The sequence below is a fragment of the Nothobranchius furzeri genome, chromosome 7 (assembly GCF_043380555.1).
Source record: "Nothobranchius furzeri strain GRZ-AD chromosome 7, NfurGRZ-RIMD1, whole genome shotgun sequence".
In the NCBI taxonomy this organism is placed as follows: domain Eukaryota; kingdom Metazoa; phylum Chordata; class Actinopteri; order Cyprinodontiformes; family Nothobranchiidae; genus Nothobranchius; species Nothobranchius furzeri.
Genome location: NC_091747.1, coordinates 59,208,809 through 59,234,044, shown reverse-complemented (window position 1 = coordinate 59,234,044; position 25,236 = coordinate 59,208,809). Strand labels below are relative to the sequence as shown.

The window sequence follows — 25,236 nt, the reverse complement described above, 5'->3', positions numbered from 1 at the left end:
TATCTTAGAGTGTTACTTTAACTGTGCCAACACCGAGGAAAATGTTAGCTTTTTAATAATAAACAGTTTAAATTCTAATTCAGTTTGTTTGTGTATGGGTGCTCTACTTAGCAGCCCACAGCCCATGCATGGTACATCACCTAGTGGTCTAGTAACTCAATATAATCATGTTTGTCCTGGGAAGAATCAAAATGTTCCACCAGAGGCAATTTTCCAACACAAATCGACAAACAAGAAAACTGCCTGCTGCTTTCAATGAACCAATGACTGAAAAATGTTCTTTTCCTGTTACCTGCTGAAATACAAACTGGTTTGGCAAATTTCTGCACCTTGTCTGAACACCTCAGATTATCTAGTCAACCCAGTGGCACGGGATCATTTTTAATTCTCACAGCTTTGGTTGGATAGTAAAACAGTTGAGACACCAAACAGCAATGTAAACAGGTTTAGTTCTAAACTGATGGGCTGAAAGAATGACGGATGTCTTTTAACACGCGAGCAGTTATAGCCGAACAACACGGGCAGCTAATAATAGCTCCAATGCACACATGGCTGGTGTGTGAGAATCCATATGATAAACAAACCAGAGAGCAGGTGAGCATTTCTGATTTTATTACATTTGCAAAGCACATTAATAACAATGCATAATAGTTGGAATAAAAATATAAAAACAAACACAGAAGAAAGTATTAATAATAAATAACAAGCATACAAACATAAAAGTAGTGATCAGCAGTCTTGTGTATGTGCACATTAACGTGTTATTTCATTTAAGGCTTAAGGTGACTCACGACCTGCACTCATAGCAACACATTCTGATTTTCCAGGAGGACATTGATGGGCTGATTGGGCTAAAAGTGACATAGTGTTGGTTTATTCAGTAACATGATCAAATTCTCTTATGACCCAAACCCAGTCTCATTTCTGCTGAGCACTGATAAAAAAAATATGGACCAGCTTTTTCACAATTGTAGAAAATAACTCACAAACGTACCCTGACACACAGAGACACATAAATAAAGATACAACCAGTAGTGCCTGCACTTAACAACTTTGGTCTGATCATTAAGGATTCTGTAGGGATTCAGTCAATCCTGCGTAGAAGGCAGACATATAACAGACAAGCAGAGAAAGGGGAAATGGCCATGCAGGACTGGTAATGTATCAACGTGTGCGTATTTCTTGCGAATTTTAGATATAAGGTTGTAGTTATGCCTCTAGTTTGGGGTGTTTGTGGCCCTTTCTCGCTCTCTGTGCCGCTGAATGGCTCGCCAAATTCGGCAAAGGAGTCCGCCTCTGAAAACAGGTTACACAAACGTAAACCTTTACGAAAAAATGGTTCAGAGGTTCAGGAAAGATGTGTGGTTACCGTAAACGTAGGGCGCGAAGGTCGTCTTTGCTAACGTCGCTCAGAACGTCAGTCAGGGTGTATTCTTCTGTTGCAAACTGGAATTCAAAAAGAGTTTTAGCTTCTAAAGGTGGAGCACGTAGAGACAGCTGATGGACACTTTAAAGGGGACAAATCATACATTTGACACTTTTTGTGCTGACATGGAGGTCTCTACTGCCTCCACAAACAAAGAAAACCTATCCATCTGTTTCCTGTCCGTGTTTTCCCTAAATGAGCCCAACTGTGACATCACAATAAGGAATATTAGCATAGAACTTGAGCTTAGAGCTTGAGTCCCCACCCACCATAAACCATGGAACTAGTATAACAAAGCCAAATCATAATATGTCCCCTTTAAATACATACTACTGAACCTTGTCTATAGTGTCTGGGTCCGCCCCCTGCTCTTTCAGCCAATCAGCGAGGAGCTTGTCTGGTTCATTGTCCGCGGAGATGTGAAGAATAGATGGAGGTGAAACGTCTGAAACAAGAAGCACTTTCCTCATAATAAAACGTAATTATTACATATAACCTGGCTTTCCACTCGACGTGTAAGCAGCGCGTAACGAAGAAGAAGCTTTTCCCCGCGAGCTCAGTGTCACGTCCTTGCCCGACGTCAGAGTTTCAGAAGCTAATCAGTAGCAAAAGTGTTCCACCTGGTCGGTCCCTTGAGGTTACAAAATCACAGAGAACTGAGTTCACACATGATTAACAACAAGCATCGAGAAAGTCGGCAGCAAGTATCAAAAAAAGTCTCGTTTATTTTCTGTTTTGTTTACCTGAATTGTGGAGGCATCACAGGGAATGACGTATATTTTAAATTTAGCAGGGCAACGGAATACTGAGCTTCTAGGATATGATCAGGAGGCGCCGCTCTCAGCTGGTGGAATCACACCCGTCGAGTACAACGGCAACTATTAGCTGCGTACTACGCTTCGTGGACATCACAAGTCCAATGGAAAGCCAGGGTGAGAAGAAAAGAGACACATTAGAAAGTGTGTGCTCTTCATCCAGCCGTGGAACCGTGGACCAACACTCTACCTTTGCAAGGGTGGTGGAACTAAGGTTGGGCTTTGCCAAAACTGTCCACTTGTGTATCCTTTACAATATTCATTATGTCCTCTTTTAAAATATTAAACGGATTCTTTTAGCTTCGGACATGAAGGTGTTTCGAGTTACCTTTACATGTTTCGACCGTCGTCTGCGGTCTTCATCAGAAATGTCACAGGTGTTTGTGTGACGCGTCTTTATCAGCTGTTCTTCTGGTGGGCGCGACCAACCCGGATCTGTCATATCTGCCGGGTTGGTCAGGCCCACCTCCGCAGGCTGGTCTATGTAACATTGGAACATGAACATGAACAGAGACGAGGGGACCTATCTGCTGTCTCGCACCTGGGATTCCCTTCTCCAAAGACCAGCCAGCGGAGGTGGGCGTGACCGACCCGGCGGATCTGACAGATCCGGGTCGGTGGCGCCCACCAGAAGAACAGCTGATAGAGACGCGTCACACAAACACCTGTGACACTTCAGGATGAAGGCCGCAGACGACGGTCGAAGCATAACTCAAAACACCTTCATGTCCGAAGCTAAAAGAACCTTGTTTAATAATGTACACCTGTGTTTTGCTAATTTGGAGGAAGCTTATGATTGTTTCCCCTGAGTGACTTTGTGGGGTGGCGTGTACTCAGGGAGTCTGGGATGGATCGCTTTTCATTAAAGGCCATTCGGTCCATGCATCAATCTAGTCCATAAAGGTGCTCCATGGCAGCCATCAGTGTATGTAAACGATTGCAGGGTGAACGCTTTGGAGTCCCCTGATGCTCTTAATCATTATCTTTATCTGCTTCTATAGCTTCTCACCGAAATAATGAGATGAGGTTTATGTCTTTATGTGCGTGTCATGCAAAGCACAGAAAAAAGATAGAAACAGTTGATCTAGAGGACACTTTCAGCACACACAGGCAACATGACAAACATGGAGAACAGAGCACTGGCTCTGTTTTTACCTGGTGGTCTGTGTCTGAGTCTGACCAGCTCTAGGTCATGGGTCCTCTGCTGCAGCGTGGTCTTCAGGACCTGCTGGTACTCCTTCTCCTTTTGCAACAGCTCCTCCAGCAACCTGCACCAACATACAGAGGGTAAAGAAAAAAAAACACCCGTTTGACAAACTCTATATTTTTTTCACTTTTACATCCTTAAACGACACTAAGGGCGATCCTCCAATTTCAATGTTTCATCGAGCCATCGTTTGCTTTGATAGCCTTTAGTCCGTTGGGATATTCCCCATCAACGTTGTACCTCTAGATACAGCTACATTTTTTTCACAATATTTCCTTAATGTTTTACTTTCATATCATTTAACTAGATTTTTTTCAACACCTTTTTCTGTATTCTTCATAAAAAATCAAATTCACGTGAATAAAGTCATTTTTTGGAAATAAATAAATGGAAAATACACACTTTTTAAAATGTTATTATTTACTAATGCTACAGAGTTACCACCCACACAATGCTTTCAGCGGAAATGGAACGTTTTTATTTATTGTTGGTTTGTTTTAAAAGAATGTTCTTTGATGCACCAGATGTGTCGAAGCAGTAATTCTTTAAAATGTTCAGAAAATCCTAAAAAGTTTCCACCGTCACAACAAAAGTCTGTTTGATCAAAAAAAAAAAACAAGTTACTACATGTTTGCCACATGAAGAAACACATTTAATCAGATCAAACTGCAGAATGTTTGTGCAGAAACAAGAAGCATCTAGAATCCTACATCCCAAGGCTCTTTGTCTGTCTTTGGGTGTACAGCGCTTCTGCATTTTTTCTGGAAACTGGAAATTATTAAAAATGGTCTTGGTCAGCTGGTCTCAACGCGATTGACGAAATTTTCTCAACGATGAGAACGAGAGAAGGGGCTCCTGGATGCCCCTCTGGGACCGATCCAGTTGGACACATCATGGACTCCTGGAAATAGTGGAACCTGATCTGCCTCTCTCAGCTGTCTGTAGAGGATTCTGAAGACGTCTGGATATTCCGGGTGTTGGTGTCAAGTTTCCTGCTCTTTGGCCTTGGAGGTTACCTGACTTACCGGAAAATTAACGAGCTATCAAGGACTACTGGCTCACTCCCAGAGCTCAGAGATGGATTGCGCTGCGCTGTGAATTCACAAATTCATATAATTGTCGAGATGAGTTGTAAGCTTGGAACTTTGACTGAGATTCATGCGTTGGCACAAAAGATGGATATGATCAAGGAGCGAGTGGACAAATCAGCATGGATTGGGATAAATTAATCTATGCCATTATTGGTTTTTGAGAGGTTGAGGACCAGCGGAACTCTAAGGCAGAGAGGAAATTATCTCTGTCCGGCCCCAAAACTATTTCTTATCTGAATCTGGTGTCCTTGAGCCTGTGAGGCTGAAACGAATACCCCCCCCCCCCCCCCCCTCAGAAGAAATGTGGAATGCTGTCTCCCTATTGACCCTTTGCACATGACGTCATGCCACTCATGTGACCTCCCCCTTCGCCATGATGGACGGTAAAAAGATGTTTACACCCATAGAAACTCCAGTGAAGGTAGTCAAAACAAGCCAGTTTGTAGCTTTTTATCACTTTTATTTAGTTGATTTGACAGTAAAATGGTTTTAGCTTCCTGCGCGGTTGGCTGCACAAAGAGACAAGGACGTAAACTCAACTCATTTTTTCTTTTTAATAACTTTGATGGAGACTGAGGACGGAGATGAACTGCAGTGATCAATCAATCAAGCAGACTAGCAGGCCTCAGATTTGCAGCGAGCATGTTTTTAGCGGGTAAGATTAACGTTCATTTATTTCATGAGGAAGACAGGGACAGGGATAAATGTGATGTGTTTATACTAGTTATTGATAATCCTGATGGATGGGTATTTCACCACGGAGGCTGCGCTCCGTCCACTGTAGTGTAAAGCGAGATCATTTTTATTAACAATATTAAAGCTCCGATGTATGATTACGTGCGTTAAAATTACGTTATTCATTTATATGAGCGTCGGCGTTCAGAGATCTTCTCATTCCGGTGTAAGAGCAGCAGCTGAACCCGGTAACACCACCAGCAACAGAAGCTGGTAGGGATCCGGACTTTTTAACAATCAGCTTTGGTGTAAAGTGAAACGCTGTTTACAACATAATGTTATAAATCCAGAGGGGTGAATTTAGGCAAAGTCAGCAACATGTTTACATTGCTGAACAGCTGCAGAGAGAACGTAAGCTAACGTTGGTAAGCTAGTTAGCATACCGTTCTCTATGAGCCCCCGCTTGATGCGCTACTTCTTCTGATAACTGAACTGGGCATGAACTAGTTGAAGGAATGCTGAAGGAGTTTTGTTTTTGTTTTGATCGCAAAAACAATTTCAGGCTTTACTTTTCTCTTTGTTTAGTAATTGTGTCGTTCACTATTTACATGCTTTTGCCGTCCACCATGGTGGACCCACGTGATTAGATGACGTCGGTGCAAAGGGTCAATCCCAGCCTGGTTGGGACTGCGAGCTGTGATGGCCGCTGAATCATTCCAGGAGTCACTGTGCTCTGTAAACCCAACAACATCCCACCCCTTTGCAGACTGAGGTGAAGAGTGCTGCTTATCGCGGCTGCTGCTGATGTGTGGAGAGTCCCAAAAGCCTACCCCCCCACCTAGTGGACACTCATGTTGTGTAATGTCTGAAGTCTGTTGCATTTCTCTCTGAGGTGTTTTTTTGCATAGCAAAGATGCCCTCCCTGTGGAGGGTAACTCTGAAGTGCCTTTTTTCCCCCACCTGATCCAATCCTCATCTAACCCCTCTGTTCTCTATTAAGGTAGCGCGCCTCGGGTTGCGAATGACCACAGTCACCAATTCTTGTCATGTGTCTATGTCTATGTATGTATGTCTGATCTCAGAATTGTGTGTACTGAAACTCTAATTTCCCTCTGGGATTAATAAAGTATCTTTGAATTGAATTGAATTTGAAAAGGTATTTAATGTAAAGGAGCGGGGGTGGGGGGGTGGGGGGGGTGGATTTTGCCTAAAAGCACAGAGTGTAATTTACTTGTTCACTATCGAATTCTGTGTATCCGTGTGTCCTTTTTTATCAATACACCTCACCAACATTTATTGGCATGAAATTTTACATTTTACATACATAAAAGGTGATTGATGCTCCACGGTCATGCACCATCTTGAAATACCGTAGCTGTTTAGGGACATACAAGATATAATGCTTCGCGTTTGCACTATAACACGAAAGTTCTCCCTCTCCCTCTAAACATTGTGCAGGGCATGGCGCCGGTTCTCTCCGTGGCAGCCTTGTTGCTTTGGGCAAATTCTGCTTCTTCCCATCGTTTTGCTTGCCCTGCTTCAACCTCGTGATCACTGCATTGAAAGCAGGAAGTCACTGATGACTGTGATGGTGCATGCACGAGCGTGGAGGCGAGGGAGACAAGTGACGTGGTAAACGCGACAAAAGTGGCAGCACTGGATTGAGAAGATGCGGGTGCTGAAACTGACTGTTGAGGCCCATTCTACGTATATTTTAGTCGTGATTTTCATCTTGAGAGGCGCTATATAAAAGCTAATTTTCTTGCTTTTCTTCTTTTACTCACAGGACACGAACAGAAGGCTCTTGGTTTTTTGAGAGAGATGTTGGAAACAGCAGAGCAGGAGAAACAGTAAATTAAACACGCACAGTTGAAAGTTGGTGTGTGGTGTTTTCTGTGTGCGACCCATGACAGCAGTCAGCTGACTCCCTCCCCCCTGCAGCTGTGTGCACACTGCCTAATTGCCTTTTTGATGCGTGTGGGCTACCGTAGTTGCAATACCCACTCTGTATTGTCTGGCGCTAAAGAGTTGAATGTTTCTACACACTGTGCTTTTAAAGAGTTCAGCAAAGAAAATGTAATCAAATTGATTCATTTGTGGATCTTGATTAATACCAACAATCTATTGCCATACAGCAGTAGTACTCACTACTGGTCTTGAAGCGCCGGTATCCTGTATGTCTTAGGCCCTGTCCACACGTAGCCGGGGATCTGCCAAAAGGTAGATATTTCTCTACGTTTTGGCCTGTCATCCACATGAAAACGGAGTTTTTTCACACGAAAATGGATCTTTTTAAAAACTCCGGCCAAAGTGAAGATCTGCGTTTTCTCCGTTTTGGGTGTCTGCGTGTGGACGGACAAAACCGGAGTTTTAAGGTCCGCAACGTCACTTTCCGCGACAAAAAAATGCTGACATCACGTGTGCGACCTGTGTTTACACTAGCCGACATCATGGATGCCCTCAGAGCTGCGCTCGCTTTATCAATTGTCCAAGCGCTTTCTGCTTGTTTGTTTTTGCAAGCGGAATTACTGCTCCTTGCGGAAGACCACAGACGAAGGACGAGGTTAAGAACGGGGGAAGTACTGCCACCTACAGGTCTGGCATGTTCTTAACAACGTATTTATCCGGGTACGTGTGGACAGAGTTTTTTTTTTAAAACCAGGTGGTGTGGATGCAAGTTTTTAGAGGGGCGGATATTCGTTTTAAAAAAAAAACGGCTACGTGTGGACTAGGCCTTAATTTTAACTCTGCATCAACAAATCTGATTTCATCAGCAGGTGATTAACAGGCTTCTGAGCTGCTGCACAGGTGATTTAACCACTGAATCAGGTGTGTTGGAGCAGAGAAACAAGGAAAACATGCTGGATACCAGCTGTCCAGGACCAGGAGTGAGTACCACTGCCATACAGTGCTGCATGGTTATTATTTTCTAATTATTCAGAAAACTCAGGTTACAACTAAAGCATTTATTAGTGTAAAGTTCTTTTGTTACTTTGCTTGATTTAGTATTTATTATAAAATGCACATTTTATTATTTCTTAATCCTGTTTTGGACTGATCCTCTTTAACCCGTTCACTGCCATCGATGACTAAAGTCGTCATTTGAACTTTTTTTTACTGTGTGAGCGTCGGAACGAGCCCCCGCACCGTGAGAACAAACATCTCAGCTCTGAAGTCGACCTTCATCCTCATGCGCCACACGTCACATGATCAGGAAGCAGAACATCCATGTGTTAGGAGATCGTTTTGGGCCGTTCCCGTAACAAAAAGTGAGGCACGAACCGGAAAAGCTTCTGCCGATCACAATTCAACAACGGATTATGAAAGAACAGATAACGCTCGAAACACGCGGATTCTTCCTGATGTAAGAGGCGAGTCTCCGTTTTGTTTTGGTTGTTTTGGTGTCGTCATCATCCTAGCGCGCAACGTTCTGTGATTCTTAAAAAACTGTAAAAACGGCGAGAAACGCTGGCAGCGAAGGGCTTTACCAACCAGGAAACGGCTGGCAGTGAATGAGTTAATCAGAAATGTTAGACTTGAAACTTGCTTTTAAAACCTTTCCTGTCTCAGAGATAAACACAGCCATGGTTGAAGTCATGTGGTAGCAGTCTCCTGTGATCTCATGCATGGACAAAAGATGCACTCAAGGAATGCTTAGACATGTTTCTCTGCCCTTCCCCTTGATCGGCTTTCAGAAATGCAAAGAATTCAGTCACGTGTGTTCAGTTGGTGGGAGCAGACCTGCAGCTGTTTAATTTTCCATGGCGTGAAGGCAAATAGTTTTCACTCTGCCTTTAGGGATGGGAAAATCTGTGTTTTGTCTGCCTGTACCTGTTGGTCTCCTGTTTGAGCCGCCCCAGCTGTGCACCCAGGAAATGGTGTGGTCGTTGATGCTCTTGGGAGCGGGTGGAGTTTACTGTGCTGACAGTTGTGGGGGCGTGGTCAGTTGTCGTAACTGGGTCGTCGGAGTTCGAAGCAAGAACAGGGCCAAACTCTGCTTCTTCCTCATCCACCTCATCGTCTTTCTCTGCACCTTCACACTCTGATGCTGGTCCAAAGTGGGTCTGAAGCTCTGAGGGACAAGTATTAAGTATTAAGAGAAAGTTCCCCATCCATCAATACTACTTTGTTTCTGCTCAGTTTCATTCAGGTCTCCACCTGATTAGACAGGATTTTTCTCCTTTTTAAATAGTCTTTACCAGTAGTAATAGTACCAATAGTCTTAAACAGTAGCTGCTGCTGGGTTTGGATCACGGCCCTGTTTTATGACCTTGTTCAGTTAAAACTTCACCTGTCACACACATCTGACCTACTGAGGAGTCCATGCTTGACTCAGTGATGAGCCCAAACCATCACCCCTTCACTGTCATGCTGACGTTTCCTTTGAACAAATTCAGGCCAGGCCCTTATGTGAGGTTGTGAGTGGCTAAAGGAGAGGACAGACAGGTAGGAGGATGGGGAGGCGCACATGGCCGTTGGAGTGGTTAAAGAGAGGTGTCGCGTTTGGGCAAGACGCTTCACTCTCCTTTCCTGCTGGTGGTGGTCGGAGGGACTGGTGGCACTAGTTCATCACCAGCGGCATGTGAATATTTGTGCGTGGGTGAATGACTGAAAGTGTTGTAAAGCACCTTGGGGGGTTGTAGAACCCTAAAAGGAGCTATGTTAAAACAGGCCTTTTACCACATTATTGTAAACGAACAGGCCTAAACGCTGATGCTCAAAGCAAAATGTTCTCCATTTAGAACAAATGTGACTGATTTCATTCTGTTGTTTCATTTGTTTAAAGGAGTGTTTCCTCAGAACGGAACAACAGCCATTTAAATAAGGCTTTGCAACATTTTTAATGTTTACAGCAGATGTCTGAACACTGAGCTGTAGCCGAAGCTGCTGAGTCTGCCCCTATGGGAAACAGATTATGGTCTAGAGCTGTGGTCCTTAATAAGTTGCCCGCAGGCTATGTGCGGCCCGCGGGCCCCCTCTTTGTGGCCCCCGAACCCCTCGGACCATTATAATTGAGGAGAGAGAAACCTGTCTGCTTTATATTTGGGCTTAGAGTTTAATTCTGTGGCTGGTACACAATTAACCCTTTTTTATCACGTTGAGAGCAGGAGGTTTGGACCCAAGATGCAGAACACCAGAACGACTGGAGGCAGGAGCGGATGTCAAAGGTTAAAGTCCTTTTATTTAGGTTGCAGCACAAAACTCAAAAGGGTGCAGGATGCTAAGCCTGAAAACTAAAACTCAGGAGGCCAAAAACCAAAAGCTCACTTATGAGCACAAACCTAACGTTTCACGAGGTGGACAAAACAAAGCTGACAAAAGACAATGGACCGACAAAACACTGAGACGCAGACAGGGTTTTATACACAGGGGCTGGGTGATTAGGAGACGAGGAGCAGGTACGTGGGGAGAGAGAACTGAGGGGAGACTGGTGAAATCAATAAACTAAATGGGAAGGGAAAAACAAAGCAGAGGGGAACCTAAGATAAATAACTAATGAGCTAAGGAGTGACAGAACTAAATACATGGAATGGCAAGGGAGACTAATTAACAAGTGAGGACAAGGTGGCGCCGGTGTTGTGGCAGGCCGTCTGTCTCACGGACACTCTCCTCTGTACATGTTTATTCCTTTTTTGGTTCTTGCGCTTTGTGTGGACAGTGCATCCCTACTGCTGACTTATGATCGAGCAACGCTTCTGGAACTCCGGCCTGATGTCGGTTTCATCAGCCCCGTGATTGTGATGAGCCGGGGGGATTTTAGTCCCCCGTGCTCATTTTGGAGCCTCTTGGTGCCACCTGTCCCTCCGCGGTGTGCATCCGGTGGTCATCAGCGGAGGTAGCGCCGCCGGCGTCATGGCTGTCGAGGTGGGAAACATGTGCACCTACGTGCCAAACCACCCCGGTCCTGGAAGACGCTCGCCGGGCTGTGTGAGCCTGGGCGTCTTCTCGTGGTGCCGTCGCGTTTGTTGGATCCTCCACCATCCTGCTTGGTGCCATTGGTGGGCTTCGACTTGGATGCTCCGTCGCAACGTGTATTCTGGGGGTTTTGCTACCGCTGGAAGGGTGCCAACCTTGCTAATCTGCGTCATGTGGACTATGTGTCAAATGCACCTGTGTCTCTATTCTGCTGCTACTGGACCAAAGACGTTATCGTCAGCTTGCCTCGGCCTGGTTAATGCAAGGTCGGTAATGAACAAAACTTTTATTCTGAAAGACTTCTTTGAGGTACAAGGGCTCAGTTTTTGGGGTGTTTGTGAAACCTGGATGCCGATGGGAGACACGAGTGCCCTGTCAGAATTATTACCTGAAGACTGTAGTTGTTTTAATGCGCCAAGAACTGCAGGCAGGGGCGGGGGGCTCCTCATTGTTTATAAATCAGGTTTCAGCTGCAAACAGATTATCCTTTTAAGTCCTTTTTCTAGTTTTGAGGTTTGCTCTTTTGAACTTGGACCTTTTCCTCTACTTTTTGTGGCGTTGATTTATCGCCCGCCTGGACTGAATGTGGAATTTCCAAAAGACTTTGCTGATTTCTTGGCTATGAATGTGTTGAAATATGATCAGATTTTGATTGTAGGAGATTTTAACATCCATATTTGTTGCCCTGATAAACCAATGGTCGAGGACTTTTTGCACCTGTAAAGTTCACTGAATCTTTCTCAGTGGGTTAAGGGTCCTACACATGTGAAGGGACACACTCTTGACCTGGTTCTTTCCTCTGGTCTTCGGTCCATTAATATGGACACGTTGAGGCCTGTTTTCTAGGACCACTCTCTGATTTTATGTAATTTTAGTGTTCCGTCTCGGCAGGTCCCAGCTTCTCTGAGAGGCGCAGTCGTGCCATAAATCCTGCTAAAATGGTGAGATTCAGTGAGTGCTTTAGTCTAGTAGGACAGGATCTTCTCTTAGCCCACCTCCCTGTTGAAGAGTTTATTACCCGTTTTGATATGCTATGCACATCTGTTTTGGATGATGTTGCTCCCTTTAAGATTAGGAAAGGAGGGCATAGGGCAGAGCCGTGGATGTCTGATGAGACCCAGGCCTCCAGGCAGGCCTGCAGGAGAGCTGAGCGAAAGTGGAAGCAAGACAAACTTCATGTGTCCTATGAAATTTATAAAAAATCACTTTTTGATTACCAGAAAGTGGTACGACAGGCCAGGATCAGATATTATGCCAACATTGTGGAATCAAATTCTCATGACCCACGCACTCTCTTTAAGGTAACTGACTCAGTACTGGAAACTGCAACTTCTGCCTCCAGGTCCACGGCTGCGATGGCCGGGACATGTGCAGATTTTCTTCACTACTTTGTGGACAAGATAGTGATGATTCGGGCTGCTACTGTAGGCCACACTCCTGTTTTCGTGGCACCTTTGCCACTTGGGGCAAACCTGCCAGCCTTCCAGACTATATCTATGACAGAGCTAGACAAACTCATTTCTAAGCAACAACCTTCTGGTTCCCCTTATGATGCTCTTCCCCCAAGGATGCTTAAGGAGGCTTTTTCTGTTCTTGCCACTTATATACGGGTTATCTTAAATACCAGTCTGGCCTCTTGTGTGGTTCCCCTTACTTTTAAGAGGGCTGTTGTACAACCGCTGCTGAAAAAGAAGGGGATGGAGGAAACTGTGTTAGCCAATAACAGACCTATCTCACATCTACCTTACTTATCTAAGCTGCTTGAGAGGGTTGTATATTCACAGTTGGTTGCATTTTTAGACACTCACGAACTCCGGGAGATCTTTCAGTCAGGGTTCAGAGCAGGTCACAGTACCGAGACTGCACTTTTAATGGTTCTTAATGATGTTTTTTTTAGCTTATGATGGGGAGGATGCTGTCATTCTTTTGATGTTAGATTTGTCTGCGGCCTTTGACACGGTCGATCATGACATACCTTTGGATCGGCTACAACAGTGGGCGGGAATTACCGGTGCAGCCCTACAATGGCTACACTCCTACTTATCCGACAGGAGTTTTTGTGTCGGTGTAGGTGAAACCTCCTCGACCTGGGCGGGACTCAAGTGGCGTGTGCCACAAGGGTCTGTACTGGGTCTGCTTCTTTTTGCCATCTACTTACTACCGTTGGGGAATCTTCTTCGGCGGTTCGGCATGCGTTTTTATTTTTATGCTGACGACTGTCAAATCAACTCCCCCTTCAGCGGGGGGGGGGGGGGGGTCGATGGGTCAATATCAAAGCCTGTAGATGCCTTAGAGGGTGTGCGCTCCTGGATGGCTGCAAACTTTTTGCATCTGAATGACGCTAAGACTGAAGTAATTGTACGTAGCCCCGGTGTGTCTACACGCCCATGCGATGCTGTGAATCTGGGCCCTTTAGCATCCAACATGAAGACCACCATCCGAAATTTGGGAGTTCAACTGGACTCAGCCCTTAAATTCGACGCGTAAATCAACCAGGTTGTGCGATCGTGTTTTTTTCACTTACGCCGACTAGCCAGAACTAAGCCCCTGCTGTCCAGAGTACATCTAGAGACTGTCACACATGCTTTTGTTCTTTCAAGGCTCAACTACTGCAATGTACTTTATGCCGGCCTGAGTCAGGGTGCTGTAGCACGCTTGCAGTTAGTACAAAACTCAGCTGCTAGGTTCGTGACAGGCACTAGGCACAGGGAACATATCACCGCTGTGTTGGCATCCCTTAGTTGGCTGCCTGTGCAATACAGGGCAAAATTCAAGGTCTTGGTACTGGCATACAAGGCCTTACAAGGAACTGCTCCAGCACATCTTGGCAACCTTTTGCATAGGCATGCCCCCTCGCGGGCCCTTCGCTCAGCCGGCAGGGAGCTGTTGATCTTTTCATGCACTAAGTGCAGGTCACGGGGGGACCGTGCGTTCTCTGTGTGTTGGCACCTGCACTTTGGAACCAGTTGCCTTTGGTGGTGCGTCAGTCACCCTCATTGGGGGTTTTTAAGACTCGCCTTAAGACCCATTTTTTTGTCAAGGCATTCCAGGATTAGCAAATTTTACCCGGTTTCGATGGCCCGGCCTTTTAATCTTTTTCAGGATTTTATTTTTTGCTTTTACTCTCCTCTTTTAATTGATTTTATGTTGGTTTTACGATTGTTATATTTTATTCTGATGGTTTTATGTTTTTATTGTGTTGTGTTCAGCACCTTGGGCGTCTGCATTGGTCGCAGAAGGGGCTTTATAAATAAATGAAATGAAAGTGGGGAAGGAAGATACAAGTACTGAAAACTAAACTACTCTGAACATGCAATACTTAGGATAGGGGAGCTCATAAACCTAAAACAAGAACTTAAAGGGGAGATCTAATACAGGGGAACACGGGTAAGCCTGGAAGGGGCTGAGGAACACAGGTACGCTGAACATGAACATGGACACCTGGAGGGGGACACCTGGAGATGGCTGGGGAACCAAAAGGATGCAGAAACACTAGGGAGGGATCATGAGGGAAACCAGGAGGGAGCTGGGGACTACAAGGACACAGAACATGACATTTTTATTACGTCACTTTTCATGGCCTGACGTAGCTGATAAAACTGTGACATTTATCTCCACTTCTCCGCAGTGTTGGAAAACAAAAACATTACATTTGAAGGAAAATGGAAAATGCCCCACATTTGAATATATTCAAATTCACACCCACCTGGAATAAGGATGGTGATGGCAGCCTGCACAGCCCGCCGGATGATGTTATCCATGGCAAACATCCAGTGGGGTTTTATGTGATGATTCCTCAGCACCTTGTTCACCTGGGAATTTCATCAGATATGAAATACTTCTCAACCATCTCGAGCTTTTAGATAAAATTATCTGAAAAAAAAATTGGTTTTAGAGCTACTTAATATGTTCGTTTTTAATTTAGGTTTGATTATGTTTTTTTTCTCCTACATACTCTCTGTGTGTGTGTGTGTGTGTGTGTGTGTGTGTGTGTGTGTGTGTGTGTGTGTGTGTGTGTGTGTGTGTGTGTGTGTGTGTGTGTGTGTGTGCTGACCGAGTCCTGGAAGCCAAACAGAACCAGCTGGATCTGGTTGATGGAGTTGGAGTCAAAGTCCAGGTCCAGTTTGAGTTTGGAGATGGTGGCCGCCATGACGCGCCGCTCTGGGGAATGGATGAAGTCTCGAAGGATGCAGATGATCTGCTTAATGTGTTCAATGGAGAGCTGGAGCTCCTCACTGCCCTGTTGACACACACACACACACACACATACATGCACGCGCGCGCGCACACACACACACACACACACACACACACACACACCAAATAGAACTGCATTTGTTTCAGGCAGGATTGATTCAAGTGAGTGAGCGGCTCTTGAAGAACGTGATGAAGGATGAGGAGATAATGTGTGTGTCATACGAATGGGGGAGGAACCCTTCTGACCTCCATTAACCGGATGGGGGACGGTGGACAGATTTTTCTCAGTAATCTCAAAGATTGTAACTGATAAACGATAAAACTTTACATGCACTCTAGAAAATCCTGAGTCCTGTACACAGAGGTACAGTTTAAAACCGGCCCACTCAGACCGCTGTTGATGACATCATGCTTTGAACCACGGCTTTAAGGAAACGATAAAAGTTCCATAAATACAAACTCATGTTTAATTATGTCAAATGCTTTATAAAAAGCAGTTCGTTGTATGCAATCATCGTCAAAAATCAAGCAATTATGTTTCGGTCACACCAGGACCGGTCCAGTGTTGTGAATAATTCTACCCTCCATGAACCACATTCACCACTTCCTGTTTATAGAGACTACGCTTGCTTTGAGTGACCTCATCCACAGGTAAAGTCCCAACTGATGGAGGCGAGGCTGTCAAGCACAGGCGCCACCGGTACCTCCGACCACCACCGGCAGGCAAGGTGGGTTAAGTGTCTTGCCCAAGGACACAACAGCAGAATTCTCTGTCCAGAGCCAGGATCGAACCTGCAACCTTCCGATTACTAGACAACCGCTCTACCTAATGGATGTGAAGCTGCCGTACACGGGCACCACCGGCATATACGACCACCACCAGCAGGGTGGAGTGTCTTGCCCAACAACACAATGACTGACATGACTACGGGTTTGAACCTGCAACCCACCAATTGCAGGGCGAACCACCGTTAGCCAAAGCTACTGAGAGCAAAACAATCAAATCAAATCATCTCTAACTTATACAAGGATCTCTAGATGGACCTTACAGATGTTTTGGGGGGTTTCAGACCAGTGGTGAAAGCACCTCTAGCTCCCTCTGCTGGACACATAGCAGTTCAGTAGGAGAATCTTTTTGAGGATATCCACCCTTTCCATAAGATACCAAAACAATTATAATGCACTGTGTTATATATTGTTTAAATGAGAATAAATGTATTCTTCACACCTAAGCAGCTCTAAACCCAGAAGATGAGGCCAAAAATGTCCGAGGTTGGCAACTGAAGAGACACATAATAGATGTGCACAGTGAGCACTTACATCTAACCCACATTTAAAAACACACATTTAGAGAAACACTTGTTATGACTACTTTAAAATATACGTTCAGTGTTTTTTTTATCTTGACCAAAGTTAGACAGCATATTGAGTCTAAATAAAATAAAAAAGACATGTTCCACTTGCTTTAACCCTTTAATTTAAAAAAACGCAAGAAAAATTTTAAGCTTTCCATTTTTACTATTAAAAGGAGGCAAAAAAAGTATTTCATACTAATATTAATACTGTAATATTAGTATGAAATTAACATAATCAAACTTTCATTTAACAAATCTAATTTTGTTATATTTTATTAGTTTTTTTTGTGTGTTTTTGTTTTTTTGCACAAAGCAGGATTTAGAAAGATAGGGTTATCTGTGTGTTTTCGATATAAAAGTATAATGAACCCATCAGTTGTTCTACTGAATCCTGGGCCTGGACGGCCGGTGTCCAGCATGTTTAAGGCCTAGTCCACACGTAGCCGGGTTTTTTTAAGAACAAATATCCGCCCCTCCAAAAACTTGCATCCACACCACCTCGTTTAAAAAAAAACTGTCCACACGTACCCGGATAAATACGTTGTTAAGAACATGCCAGACCTGTAGGGGGCAGTACTTCCCCCGTTCTTAACCTCGTCCTTCGTCTGTGGTCTTCCGCAAGGAGCAGTAATTCTGCTTGCAAAAACAAACAAGCAGAAAGCGCTTGGACAATTGATAAAGCGAGCGCAGCTCTGAGGGCATCCATGCTGTCGGCTAGTGTAAACACAGGTCGCACACGTGATGTCAGCATTTTTTGTCGCGGAAAGTGACGTTGCGGACCTTTAAACTCCGGTTTTGTCTGTCCACACGCAGACACCCAAAACGGAGAAAACGCAGATCTTCACTTTGGCCGGAGTTTTTAAAAAGATCCGTTTTCGTGTGGATGACAGGCCAAAACGTAGAAAAATATCTACGTTTTGGCAGATCCCCGGCTACGTGTGGACAGGGCCTTGGTTTTAACCTGCTTCAACACACCTGATTTCAATCAGCAGGTGATTAACAGGCTTCTGCAGAGCCTGATGAGCTGCTGCAGGTGATTCAACCACTGAATCTTGCGTGCCGGAGCACAGAAAGAACTAAAACCAGGTCTGGGCACCCCTGCACTAACGATTAAAACTCACCATTCATGTACCAAAAAGGCTGATTTCTTTCTGGTTTTCCAGCTTCTCTGATTTAGCTTCATCCGTTTCTTTGAATGCATGAAAGCAGGGTTATTTAGAAAGGAATAAAACGTGCCAGAACAAGAAGTCAGGCTGCTGAAATAATTTTGTCTGAAGCAGAAAAGCAGGTTGACATCAAATAAGAACCGTTTCTGGCATTTCCTGTCCACAATGTCAGAACCGACACACGTCTGCTTCGGTTGTTTTCTCTCAGTAGATTCTTCCAGAAAACTTTAGGAGTGTGATAACCATAAATATGACATGATGGAAACAAGCTTAGTCCGCCTGATGGTTGTTAGAACAGCAGGGTGTGTGAACACACAAGTCGAAGCACCCTACAGCACACACACACGCTGACCTGCATGTGGTTCTCCCTCAGGTTGGAGATGACCTTCTCCTGGTCGTCATTGAGAACTTTGAACAGAATGGCCCGTCTCTCGCTGTCTTTCTTCAGCAGGAACAGACCGCTGTCCCTGTCTTCAGGTGAGGGAGGGGCACTGCGGTCTTCTGAAACCGTACTGTCATCTGGGACACTGATACACACACACACACACACACACACACACACACACACACACACACACTGTGACTTTGCAGCAATTTCACATAAGAATTTGCTCAAATGATTGAGAATAGCTAGGTGCTCCGTTGGGTTCGTTTACAGATACGCGCTTCTCCTGGTTACTGTGTGTGCACAGGGAAGTGCAGCATGAGTCAGCACGCTGGGCCATGCATGGATGTACCTACAGACACACACTCACACACACACACACAAACACATGCACACACGTACACTTGTGCACTGGAGAGATGTGTGAGTGCAAAGCCAGCAGCTGAAAATCATAAAGCTATAATCCCTCATCATATCAGTATTGTAAAACACAACAGAGCAGAAAGAGGCCACCTGCCTTCCAAACACACGCACACACTCGTGCACACAAACGCACGCACATTTTAACCGCCTCTGGACTGTAGGACATTTTTGCATCCTGCAATAAACGACAGTTGTACATAATTTTACTTCTGACCTCAGGTAGTTGGAGCTGGAGGGTTTGAGCAGGTTCTCTGAGCCTGAGTGTCTTTTCCTCTGGAAGAAAACATCATGTCTGGAGTCACAGTCCGGACTCACAGAGCCGTGTTCGCTGCTGCTGCTACCGGCGGCTTCGCCCTGCAGCTGCACTGACATGGACACGTTCTGGATGTAGTCTGAGGATTCAGCAGAGACGCGCGGACAGGCTTTACAACCTGCTTTTTTAAATGCAGACACCAAAATAAGCTATTTGTTTAAAACCTGTTGGTTTGAAGGCAATCTTGCTCTTCTTGCCCTTGACGTTGTGCCTGAGGAAGATGTCCCTGAGCAGGTCGGCAGCGATGGCTCTTTTGTGAGGATCAGGCTCGAAGCAGCGCAGGATGAAGGACTTGGCGTCTAGTGATAAAGATTCGGGGATCTCTGGGTGGATTTTAAACATGCCCACCTGCAACAAAAAGCCAAAAAGTGAAGATTTATTAAAAAAATTAAAAAATTAAAATACTTAGAGCAGTTATTTGGTTGTGCTGTAGCCACAGATAGTTGCTATCTACCTTAAACATGGCTGCCTGCGGCTCCCCGAGCTCATGAAAAGGGGGTTTTCCAGTCGCCATTTCAATGATGGTGCATCCCAGAGACCAGATATCAGCTGGGGCCCCGTAGCCCCGCGGACCTTTGTCGATGATCTCTGGAGCCATGTACTGCAGCGTTCCTGCAAGGCAGATAAGATATTTCTAAAAATCATTTTTGTATGCAATCAATCAATCAAAGCTTTATTTATAAAGCGCCTTCCGCAACCCTGTCAGGAAGCCCAAGGCGCTGAACATGGTACAGTAGCAGTACAAATATAGTGAATAAATCAAAAATAAAAGCAATTCAGAAATAAAAGCAGTTCAAATTAAAAAATACAAATTACAAAAATAGGTGAAACATTCTGGTACAGGACAGATGGGTAAAACAAGGGATTGAGTGAACCAATGAAAACTGTGAAAGAAATTCAACGTATAAGAGGGCCGAATCAAACATGTTCAAGGAACGCCAAGCGGAGGAGGTGTGTTTTTAGGCGACTCTTAAAGACCGGCAGAGATGGGGACAGCCTAACTGAGGGTGGCAACTGGTTCCAGAGTGACGGTGCTAGGACTGAGAAAGCCCGGTCCCCACGAGTACGACACCTAGAACGAGGGACAGCGAGCAGGCCTTGTATTAGTTTGTCTTTGTCCCACTGGGTCCAGTAAGGGCAATGTTTTAACGTTTGCTAGTTCAAAACCCATCATGGTGATATTTTACATTAATCCAGAAAATTTCTGCTTCACTCGTTCTTCCATGCGATCTCAAAAAATAGTGTTTCTGGATTTTTCCTACTAAAGTGAATAAGATTTCCCAGAAGATGACTCAGAGGCGCCACATGCCGACAGGCAGAGCCGGGAATTTCTTGGGGCCCCCAGGTCAGTTAGAGACTTCCGCACACCAAAGTCCAAGGGTCGCAGTCTGGACTTTTTATAGACAATCGTGCTTTTTTATAAATGCAAGAGCTGCATTCTCTAAACCCCTTTTCAGATAGACATTCTGGAACATTTGCGGACAATTCAATCCGGTTTTTAACCGGAACTGTGTTTTCAGACACACCACTTTTGTACCTCCAAATCTGAGACCATGGTTCTCGACCGGAAAAGGGTGGCTTGCCAACTCCGGGTCGGGGGAGAGGTCCTACCTCAAGTGGAGGAGTTTAAGTATCTCGGGGTCTTGTTCACGAGTGAGGGTAGGAGGGATCGGGAGATCGACAGGCGGATTGGTTCGGCGTCTGCAGTGATGCGGACGCTGAGCCGATCTGTCGTGGTGAAGAGGGAGCTGAGCCAGAAAGCCAGGCTCTCGATTTACCGGTCGATCTACGTCCCAATCCTCACCTATGGTCATGAGCTTTGGGTAATGACCGAAAGAACGAGATCGCGGATACAAGCGGCCGAAATGAGTTTCCTCCGTAGGGTGGCCGGGCTCAGCCTTAGAGATAGGGTGAGGAGCTCGGACATTCGGGAGGGACTCGGAGTAGAACCGCTGCTCCTCCGGATCGAAAGGAGCCAGTTGAGGTGGTTTGGGCATCTGGTCAGGATGCCTCCTGGACGCCTCCCTGGTGAGGTGTTTCGGGCATGTCCTGCCGGCAGAAGGTCCCCGGGTCGACCCAGGACACGTTGGAGAGGTTACATCTCCAATCTGGTCCGGGAACGCCTTGGGGTCCTGCCGGAGGAGCTGGTGGAGAAGGCCGGGGAGAGGACGGCCTGGAGCTCCCTAGTTGGGATGCTGCCCCCGCGACCCGGACCCAGATAAGCGGAGGAAGACGACGACGACGACCACTTTTGTACCGAAACTTGTCCTTTCAGCTGCGTTCACACAGCAGGGAAAAGTTCCAGATGTCTGACGGCAGCGGGGGGTGGGGTGGGGGGGAGAATCGGACCATGGACGTAATTTTCACTTTAGAAGTGGGGGGGACACGGGGGGGGGGGGGGTATCTTTACAGTTTGCTCTAATGGGAAACAGGCTTCAACACAAACAGTTGTTTTCCGCTTGGTCCTAGAGCTCAACCAGTGTCAATTTAATATAGCGTAATATTGTTTTTGGATGGTAAAAAGTGCAGGGGTCAAAGCTTGACTTTGGAAAAAGTGGGGGGGACATGTCCCCCCTGTCCCCCCCCAAAATTATGTCCATGAATCGGACTCATGTTAAGAAGAAGAAGAAGAAGAAAATATCATTTCTATAGCGCCTCTCAAGATAAAAATCACGAGGCGCTTAAGCATAATTCTGCGCACATGAAGATGCATAAGAGACCTGGATGATGAAGCTCAATGGTTAATAAAGGAATCACTGAAGCGGTGTGAAGCGCTCCATCGCGCGTCTAGGCGGTACTGTAGGAGGCAAGCTGCCGTGGTTCGCCGCATGCTACAGGAGCGAGCTATCTAGGTGCGCACAGCGTCCCCCGGTCTCCTCCTCCTCCCCCTCCCCCTTGTCCGGAACTCTACCTCACCAGTCTGAAGCAGCCACCCTGTCCGTAACAAATCCGGACCTGTTACTAGGGGCTTCGTCCGGTAAAATTCCGGAACACGTTATCCGGATGTTTGTATTCAGACACAACGGTCTTACGGACAGAGTCCGGAACATTTCCGTTTTTCATGGCCTGTCTGAAGGGGGCTTATGAGATGCTGCTCAGTCTCACTAACATATGATAAATGATAAATGACCCGTACTTGTATAGCGCCTCTCAGAGTAAGGACTCCAAAGCACTTTACACTACAGTGTATCATTCATCCATTCACACACACATTCACACACTGGTGGGGATGAGCTACGATGTAGCCACAGCTGCCCTGGGGCGCACTGACAGAGGCGAGGCTGCCGAGCACAGGCGCCACCGGTCCTTCCGACCACCACCAGCAGGCAAAGTGGCTTGCCCAAGGACACAACAGCAGAGTTCCCTGTCTGGAGCCGGGATTGAACCTGCAACCTTCCGATTACTGAACAACCCGCTCAACCTGTTGAGCTGCTGCTGCCCCATGGACTTCATATGAAGTCCTAGAAATAAAGAAAGCAGAGAAGACCACGTGTCCATCAGAAATCCAGTAGGAAAAAAAATCCAGAGCCACTTTTTAATAAACCACGAAACTAACCTAACACAAAAATGAGTCAACACACAAGGCTGAAGATGTTTAGGACATCTTTAGACCGAAGCTAGGACATGATCCAGCTCTTGTTGTGTTTGTGAAATTTGACATCGTAGCAGACAAGCAGGTGCAGACGGGCCGCTCTTAGTCAGTCATCACATCCAAGATGAGTTTATGTTTCTGTAAAGATTTCTTATTGTGTTATTTCCTCTCGTTTGTTCGCTGTTGCTGATTCAAACAAGAAAATGCAAATCAGCAGTCAAACTAGATTTACGTGTTTATTTTTATGTCGGGTTATGAAACGTGTGGTGCTCGTGAAGCAGGGTTTGCACCAGGATTCATTTTCATTTTACCACCAAGTCTCCTCTGCTGCCTAAACGTCGGATCACGTTTTCAGCCAGAGCTATAAACGGAGCATCGGAGGCGAGCGAACAGATACGTGAACCCACAGACCTGCTAATGCAAGGTAAACACCATCCTCTGCCTCTGTTTGATTAGCTAATCTAATTACACACCTCTGTGGCCACAGGAAATGGCCAGATGGCCATTAAATGTGTATGTCCATACACACTTGTGTGTTTGAGTGTTTCCATAGAGGCTGATAGGGACTCTTGACATTTTAAGGGTCATTTGATATTTACACTCATTTCTGAGACAACAGCATTTCAATGACTCCATTTATGCAGCTCAGACTAAATTACTGTGTGTGTTTATGCATGATTGGATGAACCTTCTGCGTAGTTAGTAATTTTTTTCTATTTAAAATTTTCGTGACTTACTTTGTCTTAGCTTCGATGTCAAAAACGCTAAATGACATCTTCCTGTGAGACCAGGGTTCCTCTGGTTTAGGTAAAACTTAAAACCATCTTGTTGATTTTCACAGATTTTAAACATTTTTATAAATATTAAAATTGGGAAGAGAGAGACATAAAAATACCTGTAAATGTTTCTGTGCAGGGATTGACTCCCGCCAATCGTTTTGAGGTTCCAAAGTCGGAGATTTTTAGGACGCCGCTGTAAGTGTTCACCAAAACGTTGTCGCCCTGGAGAGAAAACAGAAAAACCGACGTAAATATTCAGCACGTTAAGTATTAATTACCTGCAGAATCTACCCAGAATTTGTTTTAAATATTAAGTGATACCACACCAAAATGAGCAGAGTAATCAGTATTATAATCCTGTATGGAGTTCCGCAAGGTTGTGTTCTTGGTCTACTATAATTATCATAATACATTATGCTTAATCAGGACTTCACTGCTCTTTTATTGTACAAATTAAATATTTTAAGAGGTTTAACTTGTCTCTGTTTAACCCTCCTTGTACTCATCACATCCTGAAACATCCTGAACACTATTCACTGCGATAAGTTTTTAACTGATCATTTGTCAAAAACGTTGCCATTATATATATTAAAATTATTTTCAGGTTATTGAAAGGTTTAGGTATTTTGTTTTAGGCTCTTGAGAATAGAAACTAAAGAAGTTGATTAGATTGTTAAATGTATGGCTTTTAAAGTATTTTAGTGCGATTTGAGAGCTTAAATTTAAAGCACTATTGTGTTTAGTTACTTTAGGAAGGCTAAGAATCTGAATTTCTGTGGACTCACCATGATTAAATATCAACCCTAAACTTAGAGTCTTACGTGTAAAAGATGCAGGGGCGAACGGTTCTGTGATGTTTTGTATTTTTCAGAAAATGCTTAAACATGACCCTTTACTTTACCTTCTTTAATGTTTGTGGACTCCAAAATGTTTTATGTTCATGCTGATCATGCTCATTATGTTTTTGCCTATCCAGGCATTAGTGCATACATCTACTGTGTAATGTGTTCACCTTAATGTCTCTGTGGACAATCTGGTTCTCATGCAGGTACCGCAGCCCCTCCAGGATCTGTCTGGTGTAGAAGATAATCGTTGCCTCCTTCAAGGGGCCCCATTTTGACCTCAGCAAAGCTGACAGGCTTCCTGGGGAAAGGAGACAAGGAGTGTCCAAAACCTATCATGAAATGGGAAAATGACCAAGCAGTTAGAGAGACCTCCCGGTCACCGGGAGGTCACAAAGCACTGATCTCTCAAACAGGCTGTTTTTCCACCAAGACACCAGATAATGTTCACTTCGCTGTCTGGCAGAAACGTACCTCCAGGCACTTGTTCCATGAAGATCTTGATGTATCCGTCCTCAGAAATGGAACCCAGATACTGAACGATGTTCCTGTGTTTCAGGTACTTGTGAAGGGCGATTTCCTCGTGAAGGGGTTGAGAGTATCTGCACCACACAAAATAGACAAAAGAAAAACACAAAAATTCCAAACTGCATTTTATTCTTTTGATTTTTGTTTAACTTGCACTTTAAATGTATACATTACCTCATTTATTCCCAAAAAGCAGATACAGCTGTTGTTTATTCAGAAAATATAAATTCAAGTTTTTGTCTCTGTGAGCTTTTTATTATGTCAAGTTTTGGAGATTTTAGAAATATGGAGAAAAGTCCTTCTGATATAGTTTTCACTGCGCAGCCTGTATATTATATATACATATATATATATACATATATATATATATATATATATATATATATATATATATAATGGCAACACACACACATATATACATATATATATGTATATATATGTATATATATATATACATATATATATACATATATATATATATATATATATATATATATATATATATATATATATATATATATATATA

The 25,236-nt window shown here is 44.6% G+C and overlaps 1 protein-coding gene across 2 annotated transcripts in view; it reads right to left on the bottom strand.

Moving 5' to 3' along the window:
- Positions 1–595: 595 nt before the first annotated feature.
- The window catches only part of map3k15 (mitogen-activated protein kinase kinase kinase 15), a 44,823-nt gene continuing 20,182 nt past the window's right edge, over positions 596–25,236 (bottom strand). For both annotated transcript variants that reach the window (XM_054751034.2, XM_054751035.2), the window contains 14 exons: positions 24,657–24,784; positions 24,353–24,483; positions 23,457–23,562; positions 19,424–19,581; positions 19,134–19,317; positions 18,871–19,048; positions 18,201–18,375; positions 15,185–15,370; positions 14,837–14,942; positions 9,046–9,286; positions 3,397–3,509; positions 1,765–1,871; positions 1,370–1,446; positions 596–1,296 (listed from right to left, as the gene is read on the bottom strand). In XM_054751034.2, coding sequence (XP_054607009.1) covers positions 1,218–1,296; positions 1,370–1,446; positions 1,765–1,871; positions 3,397–3,509; positions 9,046–9,286; positions 14,837–14,942; positions 15,185–15,370; positions 18,201–18,375; positions 18,871–19,048; positions 19,134–19,317; positions 19,424–19,581; positions 23,457–23,562; positions 24,353–24,483; positions 24,657–24,784 — 1,969 coding nt within the window. In that variant the 3' untranslated portion in view covers positions 596–1,217. The remainder of the gene's footprint in view (positions 1,297–1,369; positions 1,447–1,764; positions 1,872–3,396; positions 3,510–9,045; positions 9,287–14,836; positions 14,943–15,184; positions 15,371–18,200; positions 18,376–18,870; positions 19,049–19,133; positions 19,318–19,423; positions 19,582–23,456; positions 23,563–24,352; positions 24,484–24,656; positions 24,785–25,236) is intronic.